The sequence below is a fragment of the Mustelus asterias genome, chromosome 16 (assembly GCF_964213995.1).
Source record: "Mustelus asterias chromosome 16, sMusAst1.hap1.1, whole genome shotgun sequence".
Classification (NCBI taxonomy): domain Eukaryota; kingdom Metazoa; phylum Chordata; class Chondrichthyes; order Carcharhiniformes; family Triakidae; genus Mustelus; species Mustelus asterias.
Window position 1 is genome coordinate 49,701,931 of NC_135816.1, and position 14,702 is coordinate 49,716,632.

Genomic DNA, 14,702 nt, shown 5'->3' on the forward strand with positions numbered 1-14,702 from the left:
CAAATGAATTTCTACTGCGAGTAACTCCAGATTTTTCACTTTGGCCTTTATTATATGTAGCGCTGATTCCAAATAGATGGTGTAGACATCTATTCATGGTAGTTTGAAACATTAAATAGCAAGTCCTGCTTGAGACTTTTTTAAATTAAGACTTCTACTGGTGATCAGCACTGATGGCTTTATATTATTTTAACTTAGTTCGATATCAGACCTATGGCACCAATGTTCAAATATGATTGTTCAGAATTTCTTGTAATACATTAAGGTATTTGGGAAGATAAGCATATAACTTTGACTCTGTAAAAAATATACTATGTATATTATTAGGGTATCAGATCAGAAACCTCAAGATATTTTATGAAGTCAGACCAGACCCCAACAATTTTCTATTTTGGCATTTGTGTGAGGATAAGATGATTCATTCCAGGCACGATTCCGCTGATACACTTGGAAGCTTTTATCAAAACAAACTTCATTTAATAACAGTTTAATTATAATGAATGAATCAGCTTAACCTTTAACAATTGAACAATACTTAAACATGACAAGATACAAGTTTTAACTGCTAACCTATCACTATGAGTTCCAATCAAGCAAAATTTCCCTTGTAGATTTCAACCCCTCTTTATAATTAGTTAGCAAAATATAGGTATACTTCCTCTTGCCTTAGGTTAACAGTCCTGGAGCTTTCAGAGCACCTCAGGAGAGAGAGAGAGAGAGACTCTTATTTCTTCTGGCAGTCCATGCAGCAACTGCTTGTATTTTAAAATGTAACTGAAACTCTTTATTTTCTGCAAGGTTAGCTCCTCCCATTACCACGTGACTCTGACTCTGTCAATCAACCTAATCAAAACACTACTCCCAAATCCCAGGGGAACCGAAACATAAATGTGTTAGCCCTGTTTAAACAGGGCCCGATTTTACCATCACATTGCACCCGTTTTCGGGCACAAAAACCTGGTAAAGTCGGGTGTGAGGCGAGTAGCGCGATCCACGCCCATCTCCGTGCTGGTTCTCCCTTCACCAAGACCCCAAAATGGCCGTGATCGGAACTGCGCCCGAAATGGGCGCAACGGCCATTTAAATGTATTTGCATGTATTTAAATTGACTTAATGGACTGCATGCCCAACTTTACTGGCATTTCTCCCTTTACCACCACGTTCACCCATCCAGAATCGGCATGAAACAGACATGCTCCATAGAAGACCAATCCAGGCACTCCAGTTAGTGAGGCAGTAAGTGCCTAGCGTCCGACGACTCTCTGCTTGAGATCGGTGGGGGGTGGGGGGGGGGGGGGGGTAAAGGGGATCCACTACCACTCTGCCTGAGATTGGTGGGGTGGGGGGGGAAGGGGGGTCCACTGCCACTCTGCCTGAGATCAATGGGGGTTAAGGGGGGTTAAGGGGGATCTGCTGCCACTCTGCCTGAGATCAGTGGAGGGGAAGGGGGGTCTGCTGCCGCTCTACCTGAGATCAATGGGGTGTAAGGGGTCCGCTGCCACTCTGCCTGAGATCAGTGGAGGGGAAGGGGGGTCTGCTGCCACTCTGCCTGAGATCACTGGGGGGGAAAGGGGAATCTACTGCCACATTGCCTGAGATCAGTGGAGGGGAAGAGGGGGTTTGCTGCCACTCTGCTGGAGATCAGTGAGGGGAAGGGGAGGTCCGCTGCCACTTTGCCTGAGATCAGTGGAGGGGAGGGGGGGTCCGCTGCCACTTTGCCTGAGATCAGTGGAGGGAAAGAGGGGACTGCTGCCACTCTGCCTGAGATCATTGGGAGGAGGAAGGGGGGATCTGCTGCCACTCTGCCTGAGATCATTGGGGAGGAGGAAGGTGGGGTCTGCTGTCACTCTGCCGGAGATCAGTGGAGGGGAAGGGGATTCCACTGCCACTCTGCCTGTGATCAGTGAGGGGAAAGGGGGGTCCGTGGCCACTCTGCCTGAGAGTGGTGGAGGGGGAAGGGGGGGTCCGCTGCCGCTCTGCCTGAGATTGGTGGGGGGAAGGGGGGTCCACTGCCACTCGGCCTGAGATTGGTGGGAGGGAAGGGGGTCAGGAATGAGGGGCCTGCGATCAGTCTGGGAGGTGGGGGGTGGGGGGATAAGGGGATCAGTAATCTTGAGGGGGTGGGGCAATGTCTGTGGGGCTAGGGGGAGGCATTATCCGACCGAGAGGGATGTGGCAGGGGAGCAGCATTCTATCATTTTTTTCTGCACATGCGCAGTTGGGGACACCGATCGGAGCTGCAGGATTTTGGGTACATTAAGCCCCGTCCACAGGCTTGTGCAGCACGATTCAGACTCACTGCTATTTTTTCAGGCAGTGTGCGTATGGGGGCGCCTGAGAACAGGTCTAAAAGTCGGATCTGGAACACTCCCAGTTTCAAGTCCGCCCAGCACTTAGAATCAAAATGATAAAATAGGGTCCTCCATGTCCAAAATAGCTCTTTATCTTGTTCTCCCAGTTATTAATTTAAGTGTTTTCCGAGACAAACCATCACCCTACAAACCAGAGCTGAATTTTAAACATACTCCTTCCAAGAAACTTGGTATCAATATATTTCTTAAAGACATCGTAACCTCACAATGCATAATTCTTCAAAGTAAAACTATCTTCCAGGAAATGAAAAGGTCATTAGACCCATTGTATTTGTGTCATCTCGTCAATCCCACCAACCATTCTTCTCCCAATCCCTGGACTTTCTACACTTCAAACCTTCATCTACACTTGCTCTTACATAATGCAGTGTTCTTTTGGTGATTCATAGATGTTTTTCTTCTGAAAGGTAACGTGTTCCTGGCCTTCAAACAAGTGCTGGAAGATACTTATAAAGAGTACTGTGCCAACTATGAAAGCACCCTGCTACTTGAAACTAATTACAAGAAGAATGAACACATTTGGAAAGAAGTTATGGAAACTCTAAGAGTAGTGGGGTAGGAACCTTGCATAAGTATATTTATTTCATGTTCATGAGGCTCTAATTTGTTAAATGTACATTTTAAATATTAAAACAAGTCTTTTTTTGTTGTAACAAATTATATCTGTTCGAACAATATCAAAAGCGTTTCAGAGGCGTTGGAACCTTGAGATGACCTCCAGAGTAAAGCAACTGTTCACCATTACTTTTGCTTCTGTTATTCAGCCAATTTCATATGTTGCTATTGTCACTTTTATTCTGTGAACTCTCATTTTGCTCACAAACCTGTTGTGTGGCATTTTACCAAATGCCTTTGGAAGTCCATGTGCAACCCTTTTAACAGCATTAACTGCATCAACCCTTTCTGTTATGGCAATAAAAATTTAAACAAGTTAGTTGAACAGAATTTGCCCTTGACAAGCCCATGCTGGCTTTTCTTAATTAACTTGCATTTGCCCAAGGGGCAATTAATTTTGTCCCAAATTATTGTTTCCAAAACCTTTCCCACCAACTAGATTAAGTTGACCAGTCTGTAGTTGCTGGCTGATCTTTACACCTTTTTTGAACAGTTCTCCCGTCCTCTGTCACCACCCCTAAGTCTAAGGAAGATTTAAAAATTATGTTCAGTGCCTCCACAACTTCCACTCTCACATCCTTTAGTATCTTTGGATGCATGACACCAGCCCTATTACCTTATCAACTTTAAGAAGAGCCAAGCTAATAAATCCTCCTTATCAATTTTAAACCCTTCGCATTATCTAAATTACCTCAGTGGCATGGTGGCACAGTGGTTAGCACTGCTGCCCCGCAGTGCCAGGAACCCGGGTTCAATTCCTGGCTTGGGTTACTGTCTGTATGGAGTCTGCATGTTCTCCCCGTGTCTGCGTGGGTTTCCTCTGGGTGCTCCAGTTTCCTCCTAGAGTCCATAAGACATACCGGTTAGGTGCATTGGCCATGCTAACTTCTCCCTTAGTGGACCTGAACAGGCACCAGAATGTAGCGACTAGGGGACTTTCACAGTAACTGCATTGCAGTGTTAATGTAAGCCTACTTGTGACTAATAAATAAACGTTAAAACATTACCTCCTGCTTCACCATGACCTGGGCAGCATCTTTATCCTTCACATAGACAGATACAGTGCATTAATTTCACACCTCAGCCCATGCCCCCTGCCCTTATACTTAAATCCTCTTTTTGGTCCCTATGGCCCCACTCCTCTTCTTACCACCCTTTTATTGTCTATATGCCTATTGAAGATTTATGAATTCCTTTTATGTCAACTGCCAGTCTCTTCTCATATTCTCTCTTTACTTCTCTTGCTTCTCTACTGTGCTTTTTCAACTTCCCTGTAAAGTTTATATGTCCAGCCTGGTCCCCAGATGTGTTATCCACCTAACATCTGTCATAAGCACGCCTTTTCTGCTTCATCTGAATTTCTATCAGTCTCATCATCCATAGAACCATTAAATGGATGGTTACAGAAAAGCTACAGCTCAGAATGAGGCAATTTGGTCCATCTTGTCCATGCCAGCCCAAGGACCCCCAGGTGCTCTTTCTAATCCCATCTTCCCACCAAACATCTCTGGAGCTTTGGTACCCAGCCCTTAGCCCTGTAGCTCCAGATATTTTTTAAAAGAGTATAGGGTCTCTGCCTTCACCACCAACTCAGGCAGCGAATTCCAGATACCCACCACCCTTTGCGTAAAAAAGTTCTTCCTCATGTACCCTCTACACCTACTGCCACTTATCTTGAATCTGTGTCCCCTGGTTCTAGAATTCTCCACCAAAGAAAACAATTTTATCCTGTCTGTCTCTTCCCCTCATAATTCTGTACACGTCTATCAAGTCACCCCTCAGGTTTCTTTGTTCCAAGGAAAACAACCCCATCCTATCCAATCTCTCCTCATACTACACCTTTCTCGCCCTCACAACATCCTTGTAAACCTCCTCTGCATTCTCTCAAGAAAAATGACACCCTTCCTGTAATATGGTGACCAGAACTACATATTCCAATTGTGGCCTCACCAGTGTTTTATACAAATTCAACATTATGAGACAAGTTTTCCCATTCCGCCCGCTACTGGAATCGAGGGGCAGACCATAGAAAGGTCCGTTGACCTTGGGCGGGATTTTCCAATTTTGGGGCAAATGGGGACAGAAAATCTCATCCAATATCCTTATTTTTATATTCTCTACCTCTGCCAATGAAGGAGAGCATTCCATATGCCTTCTTTACGACCTTGTCCATTTGAACTGCTGCCTTTAGGGACCTGTGTACTTGTACATCAAGATTTCTCACTTCATCTGTCCTTCTTAGTCTAGAGCTCTGGATTTGTCTAGCCTACCCTACCCATTTTTGTACTTGACCTATCTCTTTTTAAAATGTGGTCCATTGTTCACTTGTAGTTGAGCCTGCTAACCTTTGATTCAAATTTATCTGGGCCAGATCCATTCTTACCCCAGTGAAGTTGGCTTTCACCCAGGTAATTGTTGATTGCTCCTTGACCTTTTCCATAGTCCACCTAAACCTTATGATGCAATGATCATTGTCCCTTAAATGCCCCCCTGCTGACACTTCATCTATCTGGCCCATCTCATTCCCAAGAACCAGGCCCAGCAATGCCTCGTTTCTCATCGGCCTGGAAACACATTGCTGTAGAAATCTTTCCTGAACACATTTTAGGAACTCTTGCCCTCCTCTGCCCTTTACACTACGATGATCTCAGTCTATGTTCAGGTAGCTAACATCCCCCATTATAACCTCCCTGTCTGCTTCACACTCTTCCCTGTCTGCTTCACACTCTTCCCTGTCTGCTGCACACTCCTCCCTGTCTGCTGCACACTCCTCCCGGTCTGCTTCACACTCCTCCCTGTCTGCTTCACACTCCTGCTGGCCTGCTTCAGATCCCTGCTGGTCTGCACCAAGGTGATCCTAACCTGGTTCACACTGCTTCTGGCCTGTTTCACAGTGATTCTGACCTGCTGCACATTCCTCCCAGTCACATCACCGTGATTCGAACCTGCTGCACACACTTCCCGGTAGCGTCATTTTGATCCCAACCTGCTGTACACTTCTCCCGGTCTTGAGTGGTGAATTGGGATGGAGGGGCTAAATGGCCAGTGCATGTTGTCATTCTTGGCTCAAAGACCTGTCTGTGCGGCAGATGCGATTTAGTTTTGTGTAATATGGTACATTTGCACATGGTGGCCATTGGGTGGTGCTTTGGAGCAAATGTTTGAGCTCATTCTCTTCCACCTTCGTTTTGTGTTTATACTCACCATACCTGACTGACTCCCTTCTCATTCCCGATATTGTTTTGTTTTTTGCTGATGTTCCCGGACTGCCATTTTCTTCATGCCTTCTGGGCCTCCGAGCACCTTTTCCTTTTCTGTCTATAGTTACTTTAATGCAGATGAAAAAATTTAACATTATCCTGTTAATTAAACTTATTTTCTGTATGGTGAGCATAACAGATACTGTGCCTTAAGGATAATTGAATATTTAGGGAAAATCATTATTCCACAGGATATGGACATCATACAGCACAGAAACAGACCCCTCAGCCTATCTATGCTGACCATCAAATACCAATATATACGAATCCTCTGCCATGGGGAAATTATTTCTACAATCTACCTTATCTGTGCCTCCCATAATTTTGTATTTCTCAGATCCTCCATCAGCCTCCTCTGCTTTAGAATAAACAAACCCAGCCCATCCAATCTCTCCTCATAGCTGAAACTTTCTATCCCAGGCAGCATCCTAGTGAATCTCCTCTGCACCCTCTCCAGTGCAATCACATCCTTCCGATAGTGTGGTGACCAGAAATGCACACAATATTCCATCTGTGGCCTAACCAATGGTTTTTAAAGTTTACCAAGACCTCCCTGCTCCTATTCTATGCCCTGACTAATGAAAGCAAGCATCCGTATGCCTTGTTCATTACCCCATGTAACTGTGCTGCCACCTTCAGGGATCTATGGATGTATGCACCAAGGTCCCTTTGTTCCTCAATACTCCCTAGGGACCTGCTGTTTATTGTGTTTCCCGCCCTTATTAGACCTCCCAAAATGCATCACCTCACACAGGATTGAATTCCATCTGCCCATTGCTCTGCCCATTTTATCAGCTGATCAGTATCAGCCTGTGGCCTAAGACTATCCTCCTCACTATCAACAACACCACCAATTTTTATGTCATCTGCAAACTTACTAATTATGCATTCAACATTCGCATCCAAGCCATTAATGTATATAACAAACAGCAAGGATCCCAGCACTGATCCCTGTGGTACACCTCTGGTCACAGGCTTCCAATCACAAAAGCAGCCCTCGACATTTTGCCTCCTATTAAAAGCCCATTTTGAAACCAGTTTGCCAGCTTGCCTTGGATCCCATGGGCTCGAACTTTTTGGATCAGCCTTCCATGTAGGAACTTGTAAAAGGCCTTACTGAAGTCCATGTACACCACATCAACTGTGCTGTCCTCATAAATGTATTTAATGATTTTTTAAAAAAACAAATCAATTAACTTTTCATTTATCAATCATCATTTATAAAGTATTTTTAGTCGCGACATAATGGGGGCAATTTTCCTGTTCCGCCCGCCACTGGAATCGTAGTGGCCGAGGGGGGGTGGACCATGCAAAGGTCCATTGACCTCGAGTGGTATTTTCCGGTTTTGGAGCGAGCACAGCCGGAAAAACCCACCCAATGTGTTTGAATGGAATTGTAAATCACACGTGTTTCTGTCTTTCCCTGCAATAAAGTCAGGGAATTACTTCTTCCAAGACCGGCACAGAGAGTGAAAGTTTTGCTGCTTCCTTATTTTTTTTGCTCCTTTTATTTATAATTGTTTGTTATCCATTTACTATCAATAACTTCACATCTTAATTATCATTAACTATACATGTTGTAGGCATCCAGTAGTTCCCAGACCACAAAGACTGCCTCGATTACCACTAAATAACTCTATTAGAGACCTTCACTTCCAAGAGTCTTTGATGCAGACTGTGAGCTGTGTTGAAAAGGATCACAGACCTGAAGTGCAAACTATGTTTTTTTCTTTCAGTAGATACTGTCTGATCTGCAAAGTGGTTCCAGAATTTTCTGTTTCCTTTCTGGATTCCCAACACCTGCAGTGTATTTTGAGTCATTGTAGACTAAGTAGAGCCTGTTTATAGAAGAATTTATTTCCTCCTAAAAAATGGACTTTGTGGCTAAAATTGTTAATTGCAGTCTGCTCAAAAGATATAGTAAAACGTCTCACAACACCAGGTTAAAGTCCAACAGGTTATTTGGAATCACGAGCTTTCAGAGCGTTGCTCCTTCATGTGGAGAGGTAGGTTTCACAAACACGGCGTATATAAACAAAGACACCCTTATTACACCCTTCAGCCAGACGAAATCGAGGTTTTCAGCTGGGGGCTCAATTTCTGCCCCACCAGCAAAATGGACCCCATTGGTTTTGCGGCAGACACAGAGGAATTCATCAGGTGAATGAAGCACCGGGAGTTCTTCCACAAATCCCAAGAGGCCAACCCAATAAGACAACCAAAATCTTCAGGTAAGCGTTCTCCAAGGCAGCCTTCAAGACACACGACAACGCAGAATCGTTGAGCAGAAACTGATAGCCAAGTTCCTCACGGATGAGAACAGTCTCTACCAGGATCTTGGGTTCATGTCACATTATATGTAACCCCACACCATTTGGCCTGGACTTGCAAAATTCTATTAACTGTCCTGGCTTGAGACAATTCACACCTCTTTAACCTGTGATTATCCCTCTCTCCACTCGCAGTGTCTGTACCTGTAAAGACTTGATTACCTGAAAAGACTCTCATTCTAACCATTATCTTGCAATTGTGTCTTTGTCTATATATGCCGTCTTTGTGAACTAACCTCCACTCACCTGATGAGGGAGCAGCGCTCCGAAAGCTCGTGATTCCAAATAAACCTGTTGGACTTTAACCTGGTGTTGTGAGACTTTTTACTGTGCGCATCCCAGTCCAACGCCGGCAAAAGATATACAGCTTTAGTGCTCCAGCTAATTTAAGTAAAAAGTACTTTATCCATAACGTTCCTAATGAACATGCATTAAAAAAATAATTAGCAAAAATTGTCATGTTAATTAACAGTGATGAATTGACAAGCTTAAATATTTACTATTAAGACCTAAAAAAAGAATGGTATAATATAAATAATGGATCAGTATTTTAATATTTTATTTAGAAAGTTAAAACCTGACACTGCCAATTTAAATAGCAATCTAAGGACAACATGCCACATGAATATAAATAAAAACAACTAAACAACTGGTGAAGTAGCAAATGTTCAATATTTAAATGTGCCATTGCCACAGTGAAATCTGTGTGCATTCTATTTATATAATAACTAGACCTTGTAGTAATTTTTGCTAAAATCTAATGCCACTTTGTTGTAAATGTAAAAAAAAACGTAATATTGGAAGCCTGTTACATTTACATCCCATGTTATGGAGGGCTCTAAGACAAAGGTAAGATGACTGGTTTGTATACTGACAGGTTTGTTGAGGTGCTTGTGGTATAAACATTTTCAAATCTTTTGCTACTTTTAAGGTAGTTGTCAATGTGCCCAACATTACTTAGATGTTGGCAAAATACTCCAGATGTTGGAATCTGAAGCAAAAACAGAAAACACTGGAAAAGCTCAGCAGGTCTGACAGCATCTGTGGAGAGAGAATAGAACCAATGTTTCGAGTCCAGATGACCCTTGGTCAGCGCAGTTCAAAACGTTTCCTCTATTCTCTCTCCACAGATGCTGCCAGACTTACTGAGCCTTTCCAGCGTTTTCTGTTTTTGTTTATTTAGATGTTTACTTTTTTGGCTATGTGTGTGTTTTAGTTCAATTAATTCTGTCCCTTTTTGAATGAGGTAGAAATGATGTCTGGCCACATGCAGCTTTGGTGTGTCAGATGCCAACAAGAGAGTTCCACTAGCATCATCACACTGTTGTGGTCACAGTCATTACATTATTTTGCAAATTTTCTATTCTTTGGGACTGTATTCCTGTCCATGGCTGACACCTCTAGAGCTTCTCTGTTTGGCTCTAATGCCAACTGCATAGCAAAATCCTCACTAATTTGAGGTGTGAAAATAAGGGAAGAGGTGGGAGTGCAGGTGAAGCTTTCAAAGGCTATGACTGTCATTTGGAAGGAAGATGTTTGCTGAATGGAACCACATAAAAACAATAGCAGTCTTTGAGTCAAAACAGTATTTCAGAAGCAGCATTTAAAGCTTAATTATAAATTAGTCAGCAAATAGAGAGGCAGTCATGGAATTTTCAGGCCATGTTTCATCATCTATCATTTAACTGTTATCTTATGCCTTATTTCAGGTTTTTACAATTCATATTTTCTTGGGCTCATTGCCTTTGTCATTCTTGCAATTAAAATTTAACCTGTATTTTACTGTTGGAGGTGGGAATCAGGAGGTGGGTTCAATTCCAGGTCAAGACTCCACCACCATCTCCAGTATGCTGTGAGATGCAATTTTCACGGGACTGGGAGCTTAATGACTCTAGAAGTGGTTTGTTACTCAATTAGTAGCTGGCAGGAGTGTGGGGTTGGTGAGGGACTGGGAATGGGGGGGCGGACATGGGGGCAGAATTGGACTTGGGACGCCAGCGAAATTGGCTATGTTCTGGCCCAATCTGGCAGTCATGGCTGCTATCTCTGCATGGCCTTTAAACAAAGATTGTTGAAGAGTCTTCAGCTTCAAAATGACAAGAGCTGGTGGAAAGCTGGGACTCAGGATGCACTCGGGAAAGATTGGTTTGTAAAACTTTATTACTGCTCAGTACTTTTTTATCCTAACTTTCACCTTCTCAAAATAAATAAATGGATTTAGTGCTGCCACCCCAGTTCCCGCCAGGTTGCAGCTGCTCAGATTTGGGAAGCTCCCAACAGCTGTCCACTCTCTTGAAAAGCTTGGGAAGTCAGAAGGAAAATGCTTCAAGAGCTCCTTAATGACCTTAATCTACCTAATTACTAGGATAGGCAAGCCACCCTGCTCCCTATCCTTGAGAAAGTAATCAGAGTTGGAACAGAAACAACAGATCAGCATGTAGGCTGCCACACTATGTTTTTTGTCATCGTGTCTCTGTTCCATCCCTTTTTTTTGGATGGGAAAATGTGGCCTTTGTGTCCAATATCTAGCTAAATAGTAGTAACTTAATCAATGTGACAGCTATTGGAAAGGAGTTTATAATCCTTGCAGAATAGATTATTTATGGTTTCAAAATATTGGAAAATGCACAAAACCGTGTAAAATAACATTGAAATTTTCTGGTAAGGATGACCCACGTAACAAATAGGGTGAAGACACAAAAAGACAAGAAGGGGAGAGAAGAGAATGCGAAAGAGCTGAATTTGAATGGAGATGACAGGAGGAAAAAATGAGAGACAGCCAGAAGGAGAGGAGAAAAGGAAGACAAATGGAAAGAATAACAACTGTTGCTGCCCCACCCCCTCCCCTCAGGACTCTCCTTGGAAATTAATTTACTTAAAATGGTTGATCTGCCAGCAGAGGTGCGACAGGTGCTCCAGTTTCCTCCCACAGTCCACAGATGTGCAGATTAGAATGATTGACCATGCTAAATTGACTCTAGTGCCAAGGGATTAGCAGGGTAAATATTATGTGGGGTTATGGGAATCGGGCCTGGGTGGGAGTGTGGTCGATGCAGACTCAATGGGCCGAATGATTTCCTTCTGCACTGTAGGGATTCTATGATTCTAAACCCACCCAGTCAAATAACTGAGACCCAGGGTCTAATCTTGAGCTGACTTCAGCCCATCTGGTTCAGGAGCATGGAGACGACAGGTCAGTGTATACCCGCCTGTGACCAATATCTACCCTAAATAGATGAGCCCTCCACCCACATGGTCCTGTTTCATTTGGGTTTCAGCATGTGATGCAGCTGAGAAACAGTTGGAGAATTGATGACGTTAGTGTTGTAGTTCATTGAAGATCAATTGGGTGCTCAGTTGGTGATTATCACACCTTCCTCGGAGAAACGTTACACATATGGAGAGCAGTAGGAAAACAGCAGGAGTGACAGCTAGGAATCACGGGGAGATTGATCAAGTGATAACATGATTTATGGAGCAAATGAAAAAGCCAGTGGAAAGACAGACAGGAAGCAAGTAAAGAGTAGACACAAAGTAGTCACGTACAGAATGTTTGCATTTTTATATATGGGATCTGCAAAACGCCAGTGTGAAATATTGAGGTAAACCCTCAATAGTGATGAGAAAGATAAATAGTTTAAAAATTAGCAGGGCTAATTAAAAATTAGTTACAATGAAGGATGATTAACATGATTTTAGTTTGTTCTGTCATTTCTCTTTTAGATAGCTTTATTTAAACATGCTGCAGACACATCACTGATTTTACAGACAGTAAACAATTCTTCACATGGCTGTCATTGATTTTGCTTTCACTGCATCATGTCTTTGAGTGGTGGAGAAGTGAAGCCAATGCTGCTGTTTTTACTGAAGGCTTGTCAAAAGCCACAAAATAAATCACACAACCTGCTTTTTTTTATATCTTTTTAAGTTACTCTTTCATTGTGTTTTTGTTTCCTATCTTGAAGGTGCTGACCCACGCTGAGATCTAGCTGCGTCGGTGGTGTCAGCCCTTCAAAGCTTAAGAACATTAAAAACTATGAGCCACAGTGGGCCATCCGGCCCTGCGAGCCTCTTTTTGCCATTCAAAAAGATCATGCGTGATCTACCTCAACTCTACATTCTGGCACTATTCCCATTCCCTGCCTTCCTTTGGTATCCAACAATCTTATCAACCTCCGTTTTGAATATACCATCGCCAACCCTCTTGGGCAGGAGGATTCCAAAGACATCAACCTCTTGAGTGAAGACATTTCTCATCCCTATTTTGAATGGCTGACCCCTTATTCTGAAACTGTGACCTGCACCTGCCTCCACCATTTCCGCCCCCTTCGCACCCCCCCCCACCCCATTTCTAGATCTCTTAGCCAAGGGAGGTCAATGCTCGACCTGGCTCCCCCTGGCAATCGCCACCCTCTTCAGAATCATATTAGAAATTATCCTAGTATGCAACCATCGAATCATAGAATCTACAGTGCAGAAGGAGGCCATTTGGCACATCTAGCCTGCACTGACAACAATTTCACCCAAGTCCTATCCCCGTAACCCCACATATTTACCCTCCTAATCCCCTGATACTAAGGGTCAATTTAGCATGGTCAATCAACCTAACCCGCACATCTTTGGAGTGTGGGAAGAAATCGGAGCACCCGGAGGAAATCCACGCAGACACGGGGAGAATGTGCAAACCTCCACACAGACAGTGACCCAAGGCTGGAATCGAACCCGGGTCCCTGGCGCTGTGAGGCAGCAGTGCTAACCACTGTGCCACCGCACCACCCATTTGCCACCACCAGGTGGTTGCCTCATCCTACTTATGCTGGTTGGTCCAGCCTCCTCATTTGCCATGGATGTTGCTCCCTCCCCTCCAGCTTGTTCCTCAGCTGGTGTGAAGAACCTAAGGTCAGGCACACCTCCTCCTGTTTACCTCCTCTTCTGTGTGTCTGCTTGTCTTGCATGACAAAATGTAGAAACAGTGACATGTCACACCTAACTCCCTTGTCTGCAGGCACCCACATTACACAAATGATCCTGTTATTCAAACGTGGCACCTAAGCACCCGCAAAAGTTACATTTCCAGTCACTTTGTCCTCAATTGCCATGTGGCACTCAGGCTGGATATGCATGCACCCTTCTGACATAGCTGCCCACTCACACTTACACATTTTTATGACCCTATGAGGGACTCCTGTTCAAGATGTGACACAAGCGTTCACCTTTGCAGATCGGAGCAGGTTGTTCACCATTTCTTGCATTGGATCCAGGATTTCCTATCACCTGAGGGTTGCACATCTCCTCGGTCAGCTCTGTCCGGATCACTTTGGTCTTACCACCTTCAGGGAAGAGCACCTCCAGTCTTTCCTTGACAGCCTGGAGGACAACTTGCAGGGAGACATCCTTGAAGCATGGGGCCAATTGGCTTTGGTGGTCAGGTATTTCTACGAAGTTTATGCTATTATCAACCTGTGTGGAGTATCCTGCATTAATACGGCCTCCCACTCTGAACAGCGACCCTTTAATAGACCAGATGTAGTTGCAGCATTGCCTGGTGACAGTGGGTTGAAAAGCTTCCCCTGGTGCTAAGTCACATGTGTTTGCGTGCATGGCACTGGCATTGCGAATTTTCATTATAATCATGTGGGAAAAGACAAAAACAGAGAAAGCGCAAGTGGTGCTCAGGTCTGATTACGACATTGTAAGTGACATGCTGTTGACAAGTTCCTGGCTCTTTGTGGTACTTTGCTCAGCTGGCCATATAGAAATGTAATCCTTGAGCATTGACAGACTATATAAACATATGGAGAATTAAAATTATCATGATCCTATCCTCACCAAGTCCCCGCAACTTTCTTTCCAGCAGGGACAGCCACCAGGAGCACTGGTTGATTCATGCTTCCTTAACCCATGCTGAGACAAATTTTAGCAGTCAAATTGTTAGATTGGATGTTAGCAGCAATGAAGTCTAACTTTGGGGGCAGTGCAAAATAGTCACTAGCAAGTTAGCAACCTGGTTTTACACCATGTTGATTTTCTTTTGGGTAGGGTGTAAGGTGGTCTGCGATTCACTTTAGAATACTGTCAATATAGTTTTTAGAATGCTAGAATTTTTCTTGGCTCAGACTCAACAA

General features: G+C 43.8%; 1 protein-coding gene across 8 annotated transcripts in view; it reads left to right on the forward strand.

The window, feature by feature from the left end:
* Positions 1-14,702, forward strand: part of arhgef37 (Rho guanine nucleotide exchange factor (GEF) 37) — a 163,991-nt gene that overhangs the window by 100,343 nt on the left and 48,946 nt on the right. For all 8 annotated transcript variants that reach the window (XM_078231085.1, XM_078231082.1, XM_078231087.1 and 5 more), the window contains one exon: positions 2,780-2,927. In XM_078231085.1, the coding sequence (XP_078087211.1) occupies positions 2,780-2,927 (148 nt within the window). The remainder of the gene's footprint in view (positions 1-2,779; positions 2,928-14,702) is intronic.